We start from the raw sequence: 22,981 nt of genomic DNA, 5'->3' as shown, positions 1-22,981 counted from the left end.
CAAGGAGTAAATGCTGTAGAGAAAGTGCACCCAGCAGGATCACTCCACCCCCTTCTCCCCCTAGTCAGTTGCCTCCCTGGCATCTGCCGCTCACTGGGTGCCTCTAGCTCCAGGAGCTGCTACACACAGTTTGTTGCCTGGTATGGAGAGGCAGTTGCCAGCTGTGGGGAGAGTGACCTGGAGGTGCCTCCTGAATGCCCCAGAGGTTCTGGTTGCACAGCTCCCCATACCTTTTCATTTATGCACTTCCCATCTGTGGCCCCACCAATCTCTGGGACCTGCTGGTCAATCTTCTCCTGGCCCTAGCTATGTTGGCAATACACCTGTCTGGGGAAGAGGCACTGGCTGGGAGGTCTCCTGGCATGGGTGTCTGGCGCCTATTGAGCTCCAGTCAGTGACTGGGGGGGGGGAGGGGGGAGCGTGTCCCCCGGCGGCGGATCCCACTGTCCAGTGGAGGGGGGCAATCCCCTGCAGCTGATCCCACTCACCATAAAACCGGCCATGCCCACTCCCACGGCCACTTCCAGAAGCACCGCTTTTGCTGGTGGCCCTGCTCGCCAGCTGGCACTTACAGTGGGGGCACTGGTGCTCCCACCTGCCCCCCCTGCCCGCTGGCTAAACAGAGAGCATGACCTGACAGGGGGTGCACCCACACTCTCAGGGGGTGCATGTGCACCCGCTTGCACCCCCTACATGTCGGCCCTGTTCCATGGGGTCCAAGGGCTGTTTTCCTGTCCCTGGTGCATTCATGTCTTTGGCCAGTTTCATTGGGCAGTGTCCACTCCTTGGATTTGTTGGAGGGGCAGTGGGCACTGTCCAGTGTGCTCTGCTCAGTGCCCTCATTTTGACCCTTTGATCTTTACCCCCGTCCCTGTTTTGTCTTTTATTTGTCCCACAAATTCAGTGACTCATACCTGATAGCCAGGGCTGGGCACAGGCATGGGCAAACCGGGTGACCACCCAGGACCTGGACAGAAAGGGGGCCAGAAAATGTTTTTTTTTTCCCATTGTCTAATTATTATTATCATTATTTCTGGCAAAGGGGGGCCTGATACTAAAAGTTCGCTGGGGGCTGCTGGAAGTCTAGGTACTGTGCTGCTGATAGCACTGTATTAATGGGGGGCACTAACTTGCTCTGTGGGCATAAGGCTCACACACCCAACACAAGTCAAATCAGCCTGGTTGCACCAGACACCTACCTCAAGTGTGCCAGGTTGCAGCCCCTTTTCTGCCTTCTCCAGAACCTCCTGCTGACGTTCTGGCTGTACTTCTCCCTGCACTTTTTTAGTTACGTACTCCCCCCCATCCATGGCCCACCGAGCACTGTGATGTCCTGGCTAAGGTGGCCAACTACAAGACCAGGAAGAAAGCTCTGACTGGAGTATCCAAGGAAGCATGCAGCTGTCTTCCTTTCCTCTGCTCGCCCCTCCAGGCAGGGTTTCATTGTTCAGCAAGCATCCACAGGCTCCCTCTACTCATTCAGGGAGCAGTGGGCGTTGGCCACTATGCTCTGCTCACTGTTCCCTTCCAGCATGCATGTTATTAACCTATGACCTCACTCCCTTTCCTCTTTATTTGTCCCCCAGAATTAGTTGATGTGCACCCAGTGTCCATCCTTATTAAAGGACACTTATAGTATTCCCTGATGGGCCTCAGCCCGTGATTTTTCAGTACATCAGATAGGCTTGATGGTGTCAAGAGCCAAAAGCAAAATGAAGCTGATCAGAGAATGAAGAAGCTTTTTTCCAGGCCAGTCGGGTATGTGCGCAGTTGTTCCAATAAAAAATGTTACCCAAAGCCCTTGTCTTGTCCATAATTCCTGGACTAGTATGGCTACATCACTCTAACACTACATGTACCCTCACAATAGTTTTGCTCTGAGAAAAGCTCATGTTATTTTCTGCCACAGAATCATTTTGAGATTTGAGCACAATATTTACAAGAATGTGGTAACCTAACCTCCGGCAGTGTGTGTGTCTGGGAAATGACTGACAAGCTGCTGTTTTAACCAAACTGCTGCCTGAATCATATAAAATTATTAGATGCTGGTCAGGTTCTGGACTGACAGAATAGACCCATAGGGAAAGCCCTTGCACATCAGTAGTGTAGCTTAAAATACATAACCTTACATTTTTTTCTGTGCAGCCCCCAGCATAGGGGTGTGGCTCAGTAGTGGCCAGGGTTTGGAAGAGGATATTGAAGTAGAAACCATAGTGCAAAGCACTCCATCTACTCTAAATCGCAGGGCAGTTAAAAGATGGCCGTGTAAGGCTGCAGTAAGAGTGGTCCCCTTGGCTGTTCACATCTGTACGCGGGGCTGTGCCAGTATCTGGAGAAACCCAGCATTAAAGAGTCACAAAGATGGTATCTTTGCCCCTCAGGCTTGGATCTTCTATATTGCATTTCCAGAGGATCACAACACAGAGTCTGATAAAACACCTTGCAGATTTCTTCTTTAACAGCAGTGTTTGGGCTTAGAGCATTTAGAGCAGGGAAGGGAAATTATTTGGACTGGAGGGCCACTTAGGGAGTTCTGGTGAGCTGTTGCAGGCTAGGTCAGCATCCAGCAACAGCCACGCCAGGCCAGCACCACCCCCTGCCATCAAACCTCACCACAACTCCCTAAGAAGCTCTGCCCTGGGGACCAGCCCCACACTCTCAATACCTGGTGATCTGGGCTGCAGGGTCTCCATGGAGATCAGCCTGGGCCCCTGTGGGCAGGGTGCCCTCAACTGGGCTGATGGGATGAGGCCGCAGGTGGGAGGGGAGTGGCACCTGGGAACAGGATGGGTGAGTGGTGCTGGGGCCAGGATCTTGGGGTAGTGACAGCGGGAGGCCAGGGCCCAGTGCAGACCTACGATTCACTCCTGGGATGTCCTGCGCATGGAACCAGCACCTGTAGCAGGGATGTGCACCACAGCCCAGGCTGCCCTGTGCACCTGGGCCAGATGGGATGAGGTACCCACCACAGGGCTGATAAAATCCCTTGGTGGGCCAGATCCAGCCCATGTGCTGTATTTTGCCTACCCCTGATTTAGAGGGCTAACTATGTGGACCTCTATCAACATAGCAGCATAGGCTGCAGCAAGTGATGCTTTACCTGCGACTGCCTTTCCAGTCACCCTGCAAGACTTTAATGCTCAGAAGAGCTGAAGGCACTCTCTTAAAAATGTAATACTTCACATCTGCCCTTGAAGGTTGGGGGGAAAAGTGTGTGTGTGCGTGAGAGAGAGAGAGAACTCCTTTGGAAGTCAGTAAAGGAGATAAAAAGTTGTCTGAAATGTGTGGAGGTCAGGCCAGGTGCTTGCTTCTGGGTATCGGTATAAAGGAGTATAGTATAGCACGGTGATTGTCAGCCAAGGTGTCCTGCCACCCTGGGAATGATATGATATGAAAATGAGATATGCGTATCAGTGGGTCTAAGCTACATATCACCTCTGAACCGCACTGAAAAAGGTTAGGGGGGAGAAAAGAATAGGCAAGGAGGTGACAAGAAGGGACCCAACTGGAGGGGTGCCTTGAGTCTATAAAAGTGGAGAACCACTGGTGTGGCATATAGATCACCCTTGAAAGGATCCTTTTCCAGGCCGGACCAGTATGCATGCACACACACCAGTGCTGTCCCAACTTGGCAGCGGGTCCAATAAAACATGCCACTGGAAGAAGTCCTTGCCTCCTGCAGAGGTCCTGGGACGCGGTGGCAGCCCGGCTGAGAATCGCTGTGCTGCTGCCACGCGCCTTCACACACACCCAGAGGCAGGCACCTGGCCGCCCTCCACACGCTTCCGACAGGTTTTTGTCTTCTTGACTGACTTCCAGGGGAGGCTGTGGAGATGAGCGGCTGCTGCGGGGAGGGGTAAGGGTAAGGGACTGGGGGGATGGGGAGATGAGAAGAGCTGCCTGGAGGTGCAGACGAGCGGAGAAGCCGGGGAAGAAAGGAGCTGGGAGCGGATGGAGAGGGAGCAGGAGAGGGCCGAGGGCGGGAGCGGGCAAGGGGAGGCGGCGGCTGGGGAGGGGGATGGAGGGGGAGGGGAGGAGGAGGAGGCGGCGGCTCGGGCCGCTGCTCGGGGCCTCTCTCGGCGGCTGCGGGGGTCCGGGGCGCGGTAACCCGACACCTCGCGGGCCGCGCGGCGGGGCAGGCGGCGGCGCGGCGGTGAGTGCGCCCCGGGGGGAGGCGGGCAGGCCGGGGGGCCCGGGGGCTCCGCCGGCACCTCCCCAGCCCCGCGGCGGCTGCCCCCGCCCGGCTCCCCGCGCCGCTCCCGGCCCAGCTGCCTCCGGCTCCGGCTCCGGCTCCAGCTCCCGCCCGCCGGTCCGGAGCTGCCGAGAAAGGCGTCCCTGGGGCGGGCTGCCTCGGGCCGGGGAGGGAAGTGCGCGTCTGCCTCGCTGCCCACATCTGCAGCGCACGCATCTGCCCCTGCACACACACGTGCATCTGCACACACGCACATGTCCCCGCACACACACATATGTGTGTGCACACACACATACACCTCGTCCCTACACATACATGCACATCTCTCTACACGCACCCTGCACATGCACATCTACCCATACACACACACCTCTACACACACATCTCTGCCCCTACACACACCTACTCTACCTTTACACACCTCTATGCACACATCTCTGGCCATACACACACCCCTTCACAGCTACCCTACTCTTATACCCCTCTACACACACGTCTCTACAGATACACCCCCCTCTACACACACACACACACATCTCTACACATACAGAGCACAAGCTTTTGTGAACCCAAGCTCACTTCATCAGATGCTGTGCAAAGATGCGCAGAAAGCAGAGGACAAGGAGAAAAACTAGCATACAAAAGACAAGAGGGGCAGTGCTAGGAGAGACAAGCAAAAGAGCAGTAAAGCCCTGTGTCTCCTGCACTGCACTGCACTGCACTGCACTGCACTGCCTGTTCCATAGGATCTCTCTGGAGCAGAGGAGTGTAGTGTGATACCCAGCATTTGGCCACCACCTCAAGGCACAAAGAGCTTGCAGGCACACATGCAAAAGATAACCGATGCTGCCCAGACACCATCAACTAGTTTTGCTCTCAGGGCTATGCATCTTAGCCTACTGTGCCAGTTACCATCAGTGTAGTGCCAGTGGGAATATGGAGTGCTGACATAATAGTCACTTTAGTGCAGTTAGCCTCCCACTGCTGTCTCCCAGGGCCCCAGTCATCGCCTAGCTGGCTTGTCTGACACTGTCTGTTCTCTGTTCGTTAAAGGTCAAGTTTTCAGGCCACGCTTGTGGATGCTGAAGAGATGCAGGAAGACTCTGGCCATGTGTTGCAGATTCTTTAAGGTATCTACAGGGCATGTGTCCACATGGGGTTGTGATCCGTGAGTTTTCCAAATGCATTTTCTTTACCTTATTAATATTAACACCATTTTTTAAAAGTTCCAAACAAAGCAGTGTTTTTACTGCTTTTACAGAAGCAGCTTAGAAGTCATGTAATGATAATGTTTCATGGCTTTTAATGCTGAAAAGGATTTTTGTTGGGCTGTAAGCATCCTCTTCTGGTGGAGCAGCTCAAACATAGCAGCATTCTGTCAGCACCTGGAAGCAAGTATGACTGCAAATGAAAATGAAAGGGCAAAAAACCTGGCTGTGACAGAAGAGTCCTTTGCATAGCTGAGGTGGAAGTAGGAAAAGTTGATTTTAAACCACATTTGGACTTCTTTGAGCACTCCTGGACTCTGGCATAAATTAGCCGCATCTGAAAGCTGCTTTAATTTGTGCCAGCTGCTAAAAGCACCAAGAAACCATTATAATGGCAGAGATCGGGTCCAAAATGACCACAGTCTGCACCAAATGAAAGGTAAAAAGGAAACAAAGAGCTTTAGGAGTGAAAAGCCAAAGCTTTTTAAAAGATCTGATTTTAATTTATTAAAGTTTTACTTAGTAGCACACAGAAGACATTTGTTTAAAAAATAGATTTTTAGCTGATTAGTGTTTTTGTTCCTTTAACAAACTCATAAATGCAGGGCATTTTCTGGATATTGTCAACCAATTAGGTATGGGGCATGGTCACTTTCAGAGCCAGGACACCCTCTGTGTGTTACTGCTCTCCAGACAATTTTAGCACCAGGTTCATATCCATTGGAATCTAATTTTTTTGTAATTCATGCTTTGTTTTGTTGGGGGGTGTGTGTGTGTGCATATGCATGTGTGCACGACTTGTTTAGATGCAGTGTGTGTATGTGTGCATAAGTGTACGTGTGAGAGTGTAAGACTTCACTGACAGAACAGTGAGATGGCTGCCTGGTGGCTTCCTCTGGTTCTCTTTATGGTGCTGTGGAAGGAGAAAAACCTGCTGTACTGGGAAAAGCAGTGCTGAAGTTGTGGATCTGTTTGGTCCCTGTGTACTTCCTCTGCCGAAATGAAGGTCTGTCCCCAAACACAAAAAGATCTTCCTTCAACAGACCAGGAAAAACAAGAGGACTCAACTGATTATGGAGGACAACAGATGAACAAAACTGGATGAGGATTGAAGGTATAAGGTCAAAAGCAAGGATCCAGAAGAGGATACTGAGTAGGGATACTTAAGTGGAGCCCAGTCTCCCATGTAGGAGTTCAAGAAGCCAGTGGATGCTTCCCAGATGACCTGTCTGCAGAGACTTGATACACGGAGGGAAGGGAAATAGGCCCTGCAGTCAAAGCACTTTCTCTTCCCTGTTTTCCTCCTGGTGTGGATGGCCATCTTGGCCTGCCCCAGGCAGAGTTGATGAGGTTGTCTTGCATTGATACAATGGCCAGATAGCCAAGCAGTGGTGTCTCTTTACAAGATAAAAAGGATATCAGCAGCCTGTTGAGGCAGCAAGGAGTGGGAAGACAATGTCTGAGGCTCATAGATTGTGCAGTCCATTGGAATCAAAAGTTAGTAAGCAGTTAGGAATACAGCAAACAGTGCAAGGTTGTGGTAGCTTACTGGGGATCCAAGAGCAATGTTTCTGAGGCCTGGAGAGACATGATGTCATTCGGCTGAGAGAGGTGACAAACACTGATATCTCTTAGATCAAAGTTCTGTCAAACATTTTTATAGTGTGGGCCAGATGTTAGTAAAAGACCTATCCCTTGCACATACCTATTCCTTTTGACAGTCAACCAGAGGACAGTCTCCTTCAACCACTAGCAATAAAACACCATTTCTTTCTCAGTTCTTGACATTGATTATATGGACAAGAAACATAGGAGGAAAGTATCAGCTGCATTTTTAGCTGTTTTTAATGTTAACTCAGAAACTAGAAATAAGGAGTCAGCTCTGTATGACTAGCTACTCGCTTATTTTGAGTATACAACAAGAAAACGTCTCCTTCTGCATACGCTAAGACTATTAGAAACCAATTTAAAACACTTTTTCTTTACATAACCGCTTTTGGGTTGAAATAAAGGGATGGGGAGGGCAGGGCTTATTGAATGGCTGGTCAGTTTTGAGATTAAAAAAAAGGAAAATATTAAATAAAATGCTGCAAAATGTCCCCTTGTCTGTCATTCACTTGGACATATGACTTCTCTGCTTGGCTCTGACTTTCACTGGCTGTATATGACCTAGGGCAAGTCTTTCCCCCTCTTTTCACCCATCTGAAGTGGTTATCAGCTTCTTCTGGGCACTGTGAATTTTGATTGATAGCTAGAAAAGGGCCCTGAGATCTTTGTATAAAGATGCCAGAGACTTGGGAACTCTGATGGAGTTTGGATGAATGTTGTAGAGTGATTTTTCTTCTTTTTCCAGTTGCTCAGGATGTACTGGCTGCTCTACTCCTGTGTTCTCTGACAATGAGCCCCAACTTCTCCCTCAGCCATGGGAAAGGCCTGAGGAACCTCACAACCCAGGAAGATGGGGCCATCAGAGTGACAGAGTCAGTGGCAATTATTGTCATTGCTATCTTCATCTGTTTGGGCAACCTGGTGATTGTCGTGACCCTCTACAGGAAGTCTTACCTCCTAACACTAAGCAACAAGTTTGTGTTCAGCCTGACACTGTCCAACCTCCTCCTCTCCATACTGGTACTGCCTTTTGTCGTCACCAGTTCCATCAGGCGGGAATGGATCTTTGGAGTGGTGTGGTGCAACTTTTCTGCCCTGCTCTACATGCTGATTAGCTCGGCCAGTATGCTTACCCTGGGCCTCATTGCTATTGATCGGTAAGCTGCTGTCTTGTGGCACATAGCAATTCAGTCCACATTGGCTACAAACAGAAGTCTCATTTGTCCTGCGGTATATAAACTGTTTTATCCTGGAACAAAGTGCAGTCATTCATATCGTGCAATTTGTTCGTTTGTCCATGCCTGTTGTCTCTTATAAATCCTAAAAATGTTCACAGGATAAAAAGTACTAACAGTTTATCCTAGGATATCACAAAGTACATCTGAACGGTTATCCCAGGACTGCATCATTGAATCAGTGGCAGGAAAACGGCAGAGTGATGGCTGCATGTGTATTTTTAATGGAGGCATTTCTTGATTTTGAATTCCTGACGGAAAGTAACTGTTGTAAAAATAGGGAGCATTTTTAACAGTGTCCCTTGGATTCAGTTTGAGGTTTGGGAGGAAAGCAGTTTCTCTGGGGTATGAGGAAAGGGGAAATCTTAATCTCTTGTTAATTGGACTTAGCCAGTAAATTGTTATACCTTTTAATAAAGCTTCTGCTTCTTTTTATGTTTCCCAGGTACTATGCTGTCCTATACCCAATGGTTTATCCAATGAAGATCACAGGAAACAGAGCAGTGGTAGCCCTGGTGTACGTGTGGCTACATTCCCTCATTGGCTGCCTCCCTCCTCTCTTTGGCTGGTCTTCTTTGGAATTTGACCAGTTCAAATGGATGTGTGTGGCTGCGTGGCATAAAGAGGCAGGCTACACTGCCTTTTGGCAGATCTGGTGTGCTCTGTTGCCCTTCCTGGTGATGATGATTTGCTACGGATTCATATTTCGCGTGGCTCGCGTGAAGGCACGCAAAATTCACTGTGGCAGCGTGGTCATTGTAGAGGAGGATGCACAGAGGAATGGGAGAAAGAACTCTAGCACCTCCACCTCCTCTTCAGGCAGTCGAAGGAATGCTTTCCAAGGGGTTGTCTACTCAGCCAATCAGTGCAAAGCTTTCATCACTATTTTGGTTGTGATTGGTGCTTTCGTGATCACTTGGGGGCCTTACATGGTTGTAATCACATCAGAGGCACTTTGGGGGAAAAACAGCATTTCCCCTGCTTTGGAGACATTAGCAACGTGGCTGTCATTTTCAAGTGCCATTTGTCATCCGCTGATATATGGACTGTGGAACAAAACTGTGCGCAAGGAACTCTTAGGAATGTGCTTTGGTGATCGGTATTACCGGGAGTCATTTGTTCAACGTAATAGGACAACCAGGTTATTCAGCATTTCCAATAGGATCACAGGTAACAAACAGAGTGATAAAAAGAAATACACTTCTAATGAAAAAATAATGATGCTTAGGATCTGCACTTGCTATACATCTTTCATAGATTGGGTGAACATGATGTAGAGCAGTGGCTCTCAACCCTTTTTAGGCTCAAGGCACCACTGGATAGACTTGAGGCACCCTTTGGAAAATACCAGCTCTTCATTTTCACTCTTTTTTGTTTACAGAAAAATAATACAACAGGTTTTCTGTTGCAAAGAACTCAGAAAAAACACAACTATGGATTTCTGTTTGAAATTTCTGGGTTTATCTTGTGAATCGTTTGTAAAGCTAATAGTGCTAATGGTGTGTATCACCCTTCAAAGGATCTTGAGGCACCTTGGTTGAGAATCACTGGCCTAGAGGTTTCTTTGCTGGGGGGTATGGGGGTGTTTCAATAGATTTTTGTTCAGATTACATCACTCAGTTGAAGGAAGTTTGGGGTAATCTGCCTTGCTCCTCACTCCCTTCTCTTCATAGAGCAACATTTTCTATGCCAGAGGAGATACAATTGTGGGCCTAGTAAAAAAGAATGTCCTTCCCTCATCTCTACCCTCCACACACACACACCCTATTTCAAATTATTCAAGTTAAACAGTATCAGCAGTATATTCACTAGAACTGATTTTCCACTACATCTCCCTGATTTTATGCTGGTGAAAACCCTTTGACTTCAGTGGAATGACATTGTATATAACAAGTGCAAAACAAGTGTAACAGAGTGGAGAATCAGGCCTAGGATATTTTTAAGGAGCAAAGTGTAAATATTTTCAGCAACTAAAGCTCAGTATTAATTTGTTTGCCAAGTGCTTTCACCTCCCTCTGAGGTTGTCCCTTTAGTTCTAGTGAATGCTGCCCCAGATTTTCCATTGTAAGATTATGCAGTCAGTTCATTATGACTTCCCCAGACTTTTACTTCATGGGCTAAACTTTTCCAGACTTGATTTGTCCCTGAGATCTAAATGTTTTCTAAAGTTAAAATGGGTGTTTTTGAAAAATACCACCTACTGTGTGAAAGAACCACACCGGGAAGACTGATTATACTGGGGAAAGAGTGAAGTTTACTAGAAATGAATGTTTATAGTAAACAAAATGAAAAAAAATCTTTAATTTCTTTCGGTTATTGTAATTTCAGGGGATCTTTGTAAAAACACCAAGGTACAATGTCTGCAGACAGAAGTGAGAGTTTAAATATAATAACTGTCCCTTTAAAATCCTCCCACAAGACCCACATGCAGTGAGTTTATGTTTAAAAGCAACTACATTTTTTACTACCCTCTGGAGATATCCAGGCCTATCCCACCATCTTTCTGTCTGCCTTTTGGATTGTCAAGCTATATGGGGTGCAAGTGTTGTCTTGTGGGTGCTAAATAATGAAATAATTCATTCTTCCACAAAGTCCTTTTATATTCAGGTCTTAGAGAAAGCCCATTAGCTTCCCAAGACTATTTCTAACTCTTTTTAGTTTTAGAGATATTTTATATGCTGAAAGGCCTGAGAGGCCAAATTGCAACTTTGCTGGCAAGCAGTCATGTTTGTACTGGTGTAACAGGGAAGGAAAATGGGTTTGTAGATGGTAAGTAACTGCTCAAAACTTGCAGCCTGTTTAGAAATAGCAAGAACATTCTTCCTCTTCTTAATGTGTCTGTCTCTAAATCCATTGACATCAGTGGGAATCTTTCCATTAATTTCAGCCGGCTTTGGATCAAGCCTAAGAAGAACTTCTCAGTATTAAATATCCAACTTGCAAATTCTCTGGCCAGAAGAGCTTATACCTCCCTCTGAGCTGCAATAATATTTCCCTTCCTGAAGATCAAGTGTTCTGTAGTATATTAAAATAGGTACAAGAGCTGAAAAATTCACATCTTCCAGGGGCTATTTTTTTTCTAATAGTTTCTAAACTTTGTGGTCATGAAGGGAATCTTGTAAATGAAGTCAAACTGTTCCAATAGTTTATTTCCTTAGTTTGCAGACATACAGTTCCATTGCCTCTGCTGTTCCTCAGAGATTAGTTATCTTGTAGAATAATGAAGTCATAGCTATTATTCTGAACCCTTTAAAACTGCTAGGAATTGGGCCTCTCCCATAGTCCTTGGTGGGAGAGCTGTGCGCCCAGGTCAACACTGGAGGAAAAGAGACCCCAAACAGGAAAGGAGAACCCAGAACACTGAGGGGAGGGCATGGCATTTGCTTCAGCCAGGAAATTCTGAGAGTAAGACCCTGGAGGGATAGGAAGTATTATTTGGGGGGAAGAGACAGCTTCAAATTTATCCTCCATTTACCAGCCAAAGGCTGATAGAAAAAAAGAAAGCCCCAGAACTGGATCCAAAGAAAACACCTAGATAAGAACCCAGAATATCCTCCTTCCCAGAACAGGTTGTAAAAGGCCAGGTTGCCGGCTAGCTCAGTGCTACCAAGCCATACAACTGAGCATCTCATTTTCATGAGGATCTTTTATAGCTCCATGAAGCTTCTGTGGCTGAAGAATACCTGGCAATTTTTTGCAGTGCTAAAAGTTTGAGTTTGTTGGCTCAGCCCAGTCTCCCAATAAAATGCTTACATTTTCAAAGTGCTGAGAGCAGGCAAGTACTTGCCCTGTAGAAATAATACAAACTGATTTGGTATCTGATGACTTAGGTTTCTGAAGGACTGGCAACAGGGCCTGTCTTATGACATGGCCTTGGGAGGACAAATGGGAAAGCTAGCAGGTGGAATTGGTGCTAGAATATGGATGTTGTTTGCTGATGCAATGGCTATAGTCAATCTGCACAACTTAGTAGTACTAACACTGTTTTGTAGACCTGGGACTCTCTCCCCATCTCACAGCCCTCATGGCTGGTGGACGGCCATTAGGAAACAGCAGCAGCACGGGTGACACTGGTTTCAGCTGCTCCCAGGAGTCAGGTAACGCTCTTGTTTTCCTTTCTGATACAGAAGTTTGCCTGCACTTTTGCAGAATTCTGTGGAGTAGCCTGCATTTATATAGCAGTGTCTTTGGGTAGGAGAACAATAACATTTAGCATCTCTGTATAGTACTCACAGCGGAACGGCCCTAGCTGCTCCTCTCCTTTTATGTGGAGCTTGCTGTGTCTATGCTGTGCTTAGTCCAGCAGACTAATTTCTTTCCCTTAAAAGCATGTCCTATTACTCTATTCTCTTTCTAGTATTCTTCAGTGACCTTCCTTGTCCCTACAAGGAGCTGAGCAAGCAAAGTGTTTGTAAGAGGTTTCATCTGGCCATTCTGTTCTAGAGTCTGTTGTACAGGGCAGAAGCTTTCTGTCTAGCTCAAATAACCAGGAAATGCACATGGGACTCTGCCAGGATTTTTCTGGCAGTAGTTTTCACTCCCAGCTGAGGGGGGAGGGGGAGCATCTAAAATCCCCATTTACAATCCTTTGGAGCAATACAGACAGCAGAAGACACTCTACTAGCTGATGAACTGCATTGTTCTCTTCCAGCCTGTGACTCACACACTGAGAGCAGAAGGCTGGCAAAGTGGGATTTTCCCTGAATGGAACCTTATTCTAGTTTGGAAGCTATGGCAGGTGCTTTGATGGCAGTAGGTGATAAGGATGATAGGAAAACCCTTCTCTTCATGGCACCCTGGGTTATCAATATTGCTTTGCAGGTCCCCTGAGAATATCACTGAGAAGCAAGCCCCACCTGTCCATTCCAGCTCTGTAATATACAAAACCCAGAAATTAAGCCACCCTGAGGACATTTCCTACTATCACTTTTAAGTACACCAGATACAGAGGTGCCCTTAGGGTGGGAGATGCTCTTAGGGAAGCCTCACAGCCTAATTTCCAGGTTTGGAGTGGATGATGCAAGAGCAGATGGGTAGGACCAGCCTTCTCAGCAGTGCTTTTGGGAGTGCCACAGAAGCAGGATAGGTGCACTCTAAGAAATCTCCTAAGGATTTGAATACCCAGCTGCAAATGGGCTTCTAAATTCCCCAAGTATCCCTATTTGTTTCTATTTAATTCAATCTAAATGGTCTCTGCCATTGAATACAGAGTGATGCTGAAATTGCAGAGCTAAGGCCTCTTTTAAAGTGAGGGTTAAAGCCTACAAAAAAGTTTTTGTCATTCTTTAATTTTAGGTAGGTCTTCTTGGGAGTTATGATTTCCAAACATTTCCTTGGAAGCAAGTAAATTTTGTTTAAAAAACTCTGACCTTGCAGGTACAGATGTGATGCTGCTTGAAGACTACAGCTCAGATGGAGTTCATCACCCGCACTGCATTTATCCTCCTCGACGAAGGAGTTCTGTGACATTTGAAGATGAAGTGGAACAAATCAAAGGTAAGCGTAGGAGGTTTTAGCTGTGATGAGAACCACCGAAGCTGCTCACTTGGTTGGTCCTGTGCACCTCCGAAGGTATGCTAATCCTCTCCTAAACCACAGTCCACAGAAAGTACTGCTGCCATCTGCTTTGCAGTGAGTGCTCATATGCTCCACTATTTCCTCCAATGCCTCCAGATCCTTTTTGGATGGCCTGTAGTTACTCCATCCTTTATTGCAGATTCACTCATTTTTCCCAGAGCTGCATCTGTGGCTTCACAGTGGTTATATCAGCAACCCAAATAGATTTGTTTCCCCATCCAGACTGCATCTCTCCACCCATTGCTGTTCAGACACTACTGGTTGGTCTGTGAGCAGCAGGAAAGTGCTACTCCCATCCCAGTAAACATTGCTTGCAATTCCTAACAAATGTTTAGGTTGGTCTAGCTACCACTATGCCTAAGGGACAATATGGAGCTCTTGAGAGCTGTACTTAATTCTTATGTGGCTGCAAAGGTGCTCATAACACAGCAGTTTAGCTGCAGGGGTGCAAAGCATATTTCCGGGAATGAGTTGTGTGAAAGCACACATTTTGAAACCCAGTTGCCTCTTCACAGAGCACAGAACTTCTTTGACAGCTAAAGTTTAATTTGTGTAGATTGTCAGTTAGCCTAATTTGGGCTAATAAGAGGCTGATTGTAAATTACCAAATTTATTAAATCTGAAGAAAGCAAGGGTAATACTTCACGAATACCACTTTTTGAATTACGTTTGACTAGTATTATTATTACCATTAGTATCTGAGAATCTTCTCTACATGTGTGCTGTAATACATAAAAATAATGACGTCTAATAGGAGACCATCTCTACAGCATTCTCCCTTCATAAAATCATTACAGAATCATAGAGAAGCAGGGCTGGAAGAGACCTCTGGAGGCTACCCAGTCCAACCCCCTGCCTGAGGGAGGATCATCACTGCCCAAACCATCCCAAGCAAATGCCCACTCCCAATGCATTGCCAGTGCCCTGAAAGGACAACCCAGGCTCCATGCTTCTCACTCAGCACCACAAAATTCCCCCCTCTTCCCTTTGCACTCTGCTCCTAGAGGTTTTAACTCTCTTTGTGGCTCCATCCTCCTTTACTCATCATCAGGGATACTGGTTTTCTCTGATTAACGCCCCCCCCCCGGCAAATTTTCTGATTAAAAAAAAAACCCTTCCAAAATCCACATTTTCCCGTGTGTGCGTGTGTGTGTAGTGGCATTTCATTTTAATCTTGGAGAGTTGGTTTTTTTAATCAGAAAATTTTGGATTTTTTTTTTTTTTTTTTTTTTATTAGAGGCGGCCAGGATCCCTGCTTATCATCCATTGCAGCTGACCTTGAGCCTGCCAGTCTGGCAGCCTATAAACTGCTGCTCACCAGCAGCTAGTGTTTCAGCTCCTGAAGGCTATACCTCCTGACATGGCCCTTAGGTGGCAAACCAGTGGTTAAAACAAGGGGACTGCTTGTCAGTACTTAATAGTTCTTTTTCTGGCTCTGCTATTTATTCCTTGCTGTGGACATGTGATTTTTATAGGGCCTAATTCTGCAGCCAATATTATAAGCATATGTTTTGCCACTCACTTTAATGGGTACAAAATCAATTCAATAAATTCTTCTGTGATCCTGATTCTGTGTAGCAGTGAACATCTGCTTAACTTTAAGCATGCAGGTAGTCCCACTGATATTAATGTAAGCGTGTTTGCTTCATAAAGCCGTAGTTCTCAGATGGGGATTTCACTGCCTGACACAGGGGTGTGTGAAATGTACTGTTCATGGAGCACTTTGAGGTCCTTGGATAAAAGGTGCTGTGGCAGCATAAAATACTACAGTAGAACCTAGATACTACACAGGCTTTGGTTCCTTACCTGCTGAAGTAGGTTGTCACCTACAAAAGTTTATGCCTCTCTAAACAAGTTAGTCTCCAAAGTGCCACTAGCTCTGCCTTCTGCCTGACTGCAGACTAACATGACTAACCCTTTCTCTCCTCTTGTGAAGATGAGGGTTTGCTAGCCAGCTCAGGGTAATAAACAACAAACAGGTACACAGGACTGCTGAGGTGCTCCAGTTTGATAAGGCTCCTATTTTGAAGGGTACCCCTACACGACCTGCTGATAAGCCTCAGTTGAGTAGAGAAACCCCTTTTGAAGTAATAGCTGCAGCAAGTAAACAACTACTTGACTCGTATTCAATTCAGCAACCTACCAAGAGCTAAGCCATTTGTGAACCACCTGGATACTAGTGATCTGAGTTCTACTGTATTAGTAGTAGCTGTGGTCATTTGTAGAAGCTATGATCTCTATAGTACTAAAAGGCAGTACTTGCCTGTGGACACTGGCATGGTTGTGGCACTGAATGACTTCCATCACATACCGTGGTGTCAATATCTTTGTTTTTCCTTTAGAGGCTGCAAAGAATCCTGTTCTTCATGTAAAAGCTGAGGTCCATAAATCTCTGGAGAGCTATGCATCTAGCTTAGCCAAAGCTATTGAAACTGATGTGAAAATCAGCCTGTTTGGGGAAGATGCTTTACCAGGATCTTTGTTCCCTGTGAAGACGGTACCAGGCAGCAATGTGGGTACGCGGCGTGGCGGCAGGGCTCACATTAGCCAAAGACTTCAGCTGCAAAGCATTGATGAAGGGAATATTTGATAAGAGCACTAGAACAGAAGAAACCACTAGATAGGACCCAGTACTGTTACAATTATTTTGAGACAAAGTATTCAGAGTGGTTAATGGCAGTGTTTGTCAAGAACATTTGAAAATACCTGGATTCTTCGAAGTATACACATACACATGAGCTTTAGAGTAGTATTTACTTACTGTTCAGTGGGCAATAAATATCTTTTTGCCATTTTTTTAAAAATTTGGTATGCGATACATAGAAACACAGGATTTACCTGAAAGGACCAAATAATTGGCCCTTCTAATCCAGTGTCATCATTCGCCCATGCCTGATATTTCCTAGGAAAGCAAGAAAACAATCCATGTTCTATAAGGCATTATGGAGCTTACTTTCTGGCCCCTGAGAAAGTCAGTTTATACCTTAGCACAGGGGATGACTGCTCTGATTTGAGCCTGTGAAAATGGCTACTTTATACACAGTGTTATTGTGAAGAATTTCAAATGACAGGAGCCTGCATTTAACTAAGGCACAGAATCTGACCCTATTTTTCAGATTTGCAGCATCCAAATTAAATTCACTTTAGCTGGTAGCTCAGATTATTGACTGTTTAATCATAAGAAGGTAAAATAGGAAGTTGGGTTCCAGATCACTTTATTCCCCTGGACAACAGTTTCATCACAAAGTTCAGCTATATTTTTCACATCACGTACTGCATATATAATGGGAAGATGATAATAATAATAATTTTACATAATTAACATGCAGGTATTTTTAGTTTTTCCCATTGAGAATATCCCTGTGGATTTCTTGTACTAAAAGGCCTTGTGCAGCGATTGAGTTTTAACACGGATTAGACAGAATATAAATAACGCCTTGCCGCTTAATATTGACATTCAGGAATAATCTTGAATTAAGATTTTACCAGAAAGTTTATCTTCTTGTGTTGTTTAAGCAAAATAGCTACCTCAGTGCTAGTAGTTCTTGGTATTTGGAAATTGTAAAAATGACAGTACATTTTAATATGTAACCATCTAAACATAATTTAATGTTTAACAATTTAAACCTAATTTAATGTTTAACCACTTAAACGCTATGTTTATAATGTTGAAATAATATTTACTATTTAAACATTTAAATACAAGACCATTAAAACACACTTGTAACTTTGGGAGCCTATACACATGCAGGGAGGATGCTCCAATGTGCTGTAATTACTCGATTAATTGAGTCTGCTGAAGCATGGTAATTACCATACTTCAACAGACTCCAGTGTCACATGTATCAGTGTCCTCATGCTGTAAAATAGCGGTGGGGGCACTTTAACTAAAGCTCATTCAATGAGCTTTAGTTAAAGCACCCCTGCAGCCATTTTTCAGGGCAGGGATGCTGATACACCTGACACTCTGGGTGCTTTAATTAAAGTGGGTCTCAGAGCCGCTCTAATTAAAGCGCTTCCTCCCCTCTCCACCCTGCTCCCGGAGCATGTATATACTATAAACAATAATTAATTCCAAGAATGACAGCTAACATTTTTATAGCACTTTCCATGTTCTAGAAACTATATAAACAGTACATAATTAACACATACAGCCCCTTTATCCCAAGAGGCAGGTAGACTTGTAGCATAATCAGATACCATTGAGGCAGAGTAGTAAAAGGCCATGTTTGTTTCAGAAGTATTTTCTAAAGTTGGGTGACTCATGTTTTGAGTGCCCCCTAGAAGCTACAGGTGCTCAGGACCTCTAAAAATTAAGGACATGGTATCCCAATTTGGGCACCCAAAAACCAAGTGAACACTCCTGAAAATATGGCTGTCTGTGATTTACCTAAGGCCATAGCCAGGATTTATATCAGAACTCCTGTCTGCAAACTGCTAGCTTGTACCTGTCTCTGATTCTTGTCCAGCAAAGTATTTAAATACATGCTTAAGCCCATCCTAAAATATTTAAGCTGTTGCTTGCCTTTAAGCACTTGTTGGTTAGGGACAGACATTACACATAAACCAGTTTAAGTGATCAGAAAATGGTTTAAACTTGTAACAGAACAAATGTTCAGTACACATAACCCAGTTTGAGAATGGCTGAAAGCAGTTTGAGATAAACCTGCTTGAATTCAGTATCAGACTTAACTGATTTGCCTCAAACCGGTTTATGCAATGTCTGTCCCAGACCCCTTGCTGGTTTAAGTTAAATCAGACTCCACCAACATCCTGGCATGCTCTCTGGGTTGGGCAGGTCTCTCTGCTCCACAGCAGGGCTGGCTCCTCCCTTCTGCTCCCTGGCTGCAGCTCCAGCAGTCTCTGCAGGCATCTGCCTGGCTTCTGCCCTCCCATTCTTTGCTAAGCAGGCATTCCCCCTCCCTCACAGACACCTCTCAGCATTAGCTAGCAAACCACGTACTGGCTACCTCGGAGCTGCGGCACATGGGACAAAGGCAGAATCAACAGATAGCTGGTAATGTCCCTCTGTTTACTTAATGGGGTGATAAGCACTGAGTCAGGGGTGATAAACATCCCCCTCTGAGCTGTTGAGGAGCAGAGGAACCCTTCCTAATAATCATAGCATCCTGCTGGGCCTGGCCACACCCCTCTCAGCTCAGCAACTGGAAGGGAAGGGAGAGCTGCTTTAGAGCCCCCCAGCTTCTGGCCTGAGCCACTGCAGGCATGTGCCTGCATGTCTGGGATGCTTGTTTGGTTACAAACTGATTTAGCCTAGCCAGGTTAGACTAACCTGCAAAGATTAAATCAATTCAGGCTCAGGCTTTTTTAATGTCTGTCCCTACCTGTCAAGTCCCACTGAGTCATTCGGGGCCAACCTTTTGACAAGCGTGCCACAAATTAGCCCCCATCCTCCCTGACTGCCTTCCCCTGCCCAATCAGATGCTCTGCTTTGTGCTTCCAGACCTGTGCTCCCTCTCTGATCTGCTACTTTACTTTCTGCTTCCTTCACTGTACTCCCCACCCAACCTGCTGCTCTCTTTTCTGCTCCTTGTCCTATCTGCCACTGTGCTGCCTGTCTTCTCGCTGGTCTGCAGTATGCCACAGGCAGAGTCTGCCTGCGCCACTTCTGGTACATGTGGTATAAGTGGACCACCCCTGCATTAAGTCATAGATTTTAAGTGCACTCCTAAAATTAAGCATGTAATTTCCTGATTGAGAATTGATTGTTGAGTCGAGGTCTCTATGAGCCACTAAGGTGGCATGTTTTTATGAATACAAACTATTCAGGAATGAAAGGGTTAACAGCAAAAGGCGGTGAGAAGCTGAAGGCCCACAGAACAGCTAGGGATCACAGCAACTCATTATTTTCACCTTACTTTTTTCTGTGTATAGAACTGCCACCTTCAGGCACACATTCAAAGATATAAAATCCCATCCCTGAGCCAGGAAATGCCCTGCACTGAGGTCATGATTGCCAGTGTACGATGATTATGCAGCAAGAAAAATATACCTCTGGACCTTTTTTCATGAATGATGGTTCCCTATGGCTGTTCTCTGGAATAAGTGTTCCTAGAGAAGGATCCCTCCCACCGCAAAGACATTGGATGTAATTACCCACCAGATTGCTAGAAATACTTGTTTTGCATTCCAGTTGACTTGGTAGAGTTTTATTTTACAACAACAAAAGGTCAGTGAGAGTTAAGGAAATAAGGTGCTTGGTTTAAAGGGATGCACACAAGATTGCTTGGGTAAACTCTCCTTCACCATCAGGTTGGGATGAGATAGTTGTTAGAATTCTGGCAGAAAAGCATAAACTGGAGGATACAATTCATCAAGGCATACAGAGAAATGCCAAAAGTGTTGCACAAAGAGCACCTAATGCACTAAAATACTGCCCTAATTCAGCCCCCTGGGAAGGTCAGCAGAATTGCAGCTGCTTACAGCAGGGTTGAATTTGGCTCTTTGTTCCTTTCACTAGTACATTAACAACATATGATGTTTTTACTAAACAGACCACATACCCTCCCCACGGTGCTGTTGTCATCTATTGATGCTTTCTGGTTTGAAATCTCTTTAGGGAAATTGCTAAGGAACACATTCCTTTCAGAAAATTATATGCAGAATACGAAAAAGCATATTGTTTCCAGACAGTGAGACCAAGCAGGATGCAGTTTTATTCTTTTTGAGAAATAAAAGATTAAAAAAACAGCCATAAAGTTTTTAATAATCTAAACATCCTTAGTAACAGGGGAGGATTTTTTTTTAAGCATGACAGTGGTCCTTTAAAGAAAAACAAAGTTTTTCTTTGGAAATGTTTTTTATTGGACCAATTGTTACTTCACCTGAAGGGCACTTTATGCCTGAAAGCTTAACATCTTTTTCCCAACTACACAGTTGGTTCAACAAAGGTATCACCAGAAATAACCTTGCTTCTCACCATTGTGGCTACAAAAGCACTTCCTTTGAGGAAAGTCTAGCTTCAAGACAAATATCTGGGAGTTCCTGCAATCTTTCCCTTAGACACCCACTCCAGTATTGGGAAACTCGCCAATGCAGGAGAGTTGATTCCCACGTTACAACTTTAGGTTTTGATCAACGAGGGGTAGCCAAAATTGGATTCAGGTTTGTTTCTTCAAGAGGGGGTAATTTCTGTCCCCCTCCTAAGCTTCCACATATGAAATGCTACATCCAGGGCCATAAGTGCAAAGGAGGTCCCAGACCTCCAGGCTGGCTGTCTGCATGTCACTTCCCCTGGACACGTGGCCCCAGACACTGTCACTGCATAGCCTCCCAGATTGAAATGTCTATGATCCACCAAATAGCTGTTTATTAGGCAGGTCAAGCTCTTCAGGATCTCAGATATTCCAGATCAGGAAGGTATTTTAATGTGCACCTACACTGACATGTGTGAGTTACCTTATCTGCCTCCTGAAATTAGTCACTTGCCTGTGTACCTCTCTGAATCAGGATCTTGAGAGCACTTGACCCCTTTTCAAAAGGAAATCTAGAAAGCCCTAGAAATATGTTTGTCTTGCATTGTTTTATGACCAGTAATAAAAAACCATATTTGAACAGTTAAATAAAAGATGCAATGCCAATCATGCTTTCCTTGTTGCTAATTCTGATACAATTGGCTTCAGTGGAATTCATGCAGCATTACACGTGTCAGTCCTCAAGATCTGACTTAAAACCACTCTGAACCATTTTTTTCATAAGACTAAAGCAGTTTTTCACCTGCCTTTCATTCTCCAAATAGCATACACCCTGAAATAACAAAATGGGTGTGACATGCTGGAGGGGGAGGGGTGCTTTCAGCCCTTTTTTGTAAACAAAGGGCCAAATTGAGCCTTTAGTTATACTGACGTAAACCCAGAAAAAGTTAGTGGTGTTACATGAGAGTAACTGATGTCAGAAATTAGCCCCAGCTGTATGCTATATATTAAGATGTCTCTTCCATTTGCTCCTTTTTGTGTGATAAAATTATGCATGTGGGTCATGGTGTTTAAATATTTTATTATATTATTTAATTTCAGTTTACAGTGGGCTTGTAATGTGGCATAGCACTTCATATGAGTGATAATAGTGTTAAAAAACGTGCACCCTCTATTTAAAACTATTCCACAGATAAAAGAAAGCATTTCTAGGACGATCGTTCTGTTCCACTTTTGTAAGCCAGAAGTAACTACACCAAAGCCCATGGAGAAGTATAAAAGGAGAATCAAGTGCTAAATATTTTTTAATGTGGTGATCATTTCAACTCAAAGAAACTATACTGACTGTAGATTTATAGAAGTAGAATAGGTGACAGTCTAAAGTAGCTACAATCAGTGTTGGCCAATATACTGTTTTTGTACAATTGTCATGGTACTGTATGTTGTTACTGGGCACAGGATTCTGTAACTATAATAATATTCTGATTCATGAGACTTTTGGTAAATTTTGTATACATTTTGTATTCCTCACTTCCCCTGACCTTCAGTGTTAATATGGATACTATATTTTTTTCTTACTTTGAAAAAATTAAAGTGGATGCACACTGAAACGTCAATTATTTTATTAATCTAAAATATGGCACTGGCAAAACCTCTTCAAACAAGCACCACAGTGAAACTGGATAGCTCAAAAGAATCATAATAGTATATGAAGCTTTTTAACACTACATCGTTGGTGTAAATCAAACACATCTGTAATGATGAAAAGTAGTTTTCTGTTGGATGGTTGGTGGTATGTCCCCTTGCAGGAATAGATGGCACAAAAGTAAAAATAGCTGGGTCAGGTCTATTTGAAGGCCCTATCATTAGTTCCTATTGGTGGCATTTCACTGGGTATGAAAATATGGGCCTGTAGTGTTGTGGGAGCCCTGGTGATCCACAGAATATGCAAGAAACAAGGTTTGCTTGGTAATATCTTTTATTGGACCAATACAGTCTACTTATAATTGGTTCAGTGAAAGATATTACTGAACAAGCCTTGTTCTCATGTAGGCAAAAATGGGGCCTTTCACAGGAAAAGTCCAGTATAGATGGCTCCTCTTTGGGCATGTCTACAAGTGCAATTAATGCAAAGCAAGAAATTCTGGGGTTTATTGCACTGGAATTTACTGCTTGCGGGTAACGCCATTTGATGTTTATTGTGCCCAGGAGTGCATCATATTGAAC

The 22,981-nt window shown here is 44.8% G+C and overlaps 1 protein-coding gene across 4 annotated transcripts; it reads left to right on the top strand.

Annotated features, from left to right (window-relative positions):
• Positions 1 to 3,761: 3,761 nt before the first annotated feature.
• Positions 3,762 to 22,365, top strand: GPR161 (G protein-coupled receptor 161). 4 transcript variants are annotated; one of them, XM_019476540.2, is made up of 7 exons: positions 3,762 to 3,856; positions 5,246 to 5,322; positions 7,754 to 8,165; positions 8,689 to 9,413; positions 12,236 to 12,340; positions 13,620 to 13,739; positions 16,163 to 22,365. In XM_019476540.2, exons 3-7 carry the CDS (start codon positions 7,798 to 7,800, stop codon positions 16,408 to 16,410), a joined length of 1,566 nt encoding a protein of 521 aa, XP_019332085.1. In that variant the 5' UTR covers positions 3,762 to 3,856; positions 5,246 to 5,322; positions 7,754 to 7,797; the 3' UTR covers positions 16,411 to 22,365. The 4 variants fall into 4 exon arrangements, with proteins under 4 accessions (XP_019332085.1, XP_059576433.1, XP_059576432.1 ...); XM_059720449.1 differs by lacking the exon at positions 3,762 to 3,856 and adding an exon at positions 4,050 to 4,153; XM_059720450.1 differs by lacking the exons at positions 3,762 to 3,856; positions 7,754 to 8,165 and adding an exon at positions 4,049 to 4,153.
• Positions 22,366 to 22,981: the final 616 nt, after the last annotated feature.

Source organism: Alligator mississippiensis, chromosome 1 (genome assembly GCF_030867095.1).
Source record: "Alligator mississippiensis isolate rAllMis1 chromosome 1, rAllMis1, whole genome shotgun sequence".
NCBI classification, from domain to species: domain Eukaryota; kingdom Metazoa; phylum Chordata; order Crocodylia; family Alligatoridae; genus Alligator; species Alligator mississippiensis.
Note: the sequence above shows the minus strand (reverse complement) of the source record. Positions and strands in the feature narration are given on the sequence as shown.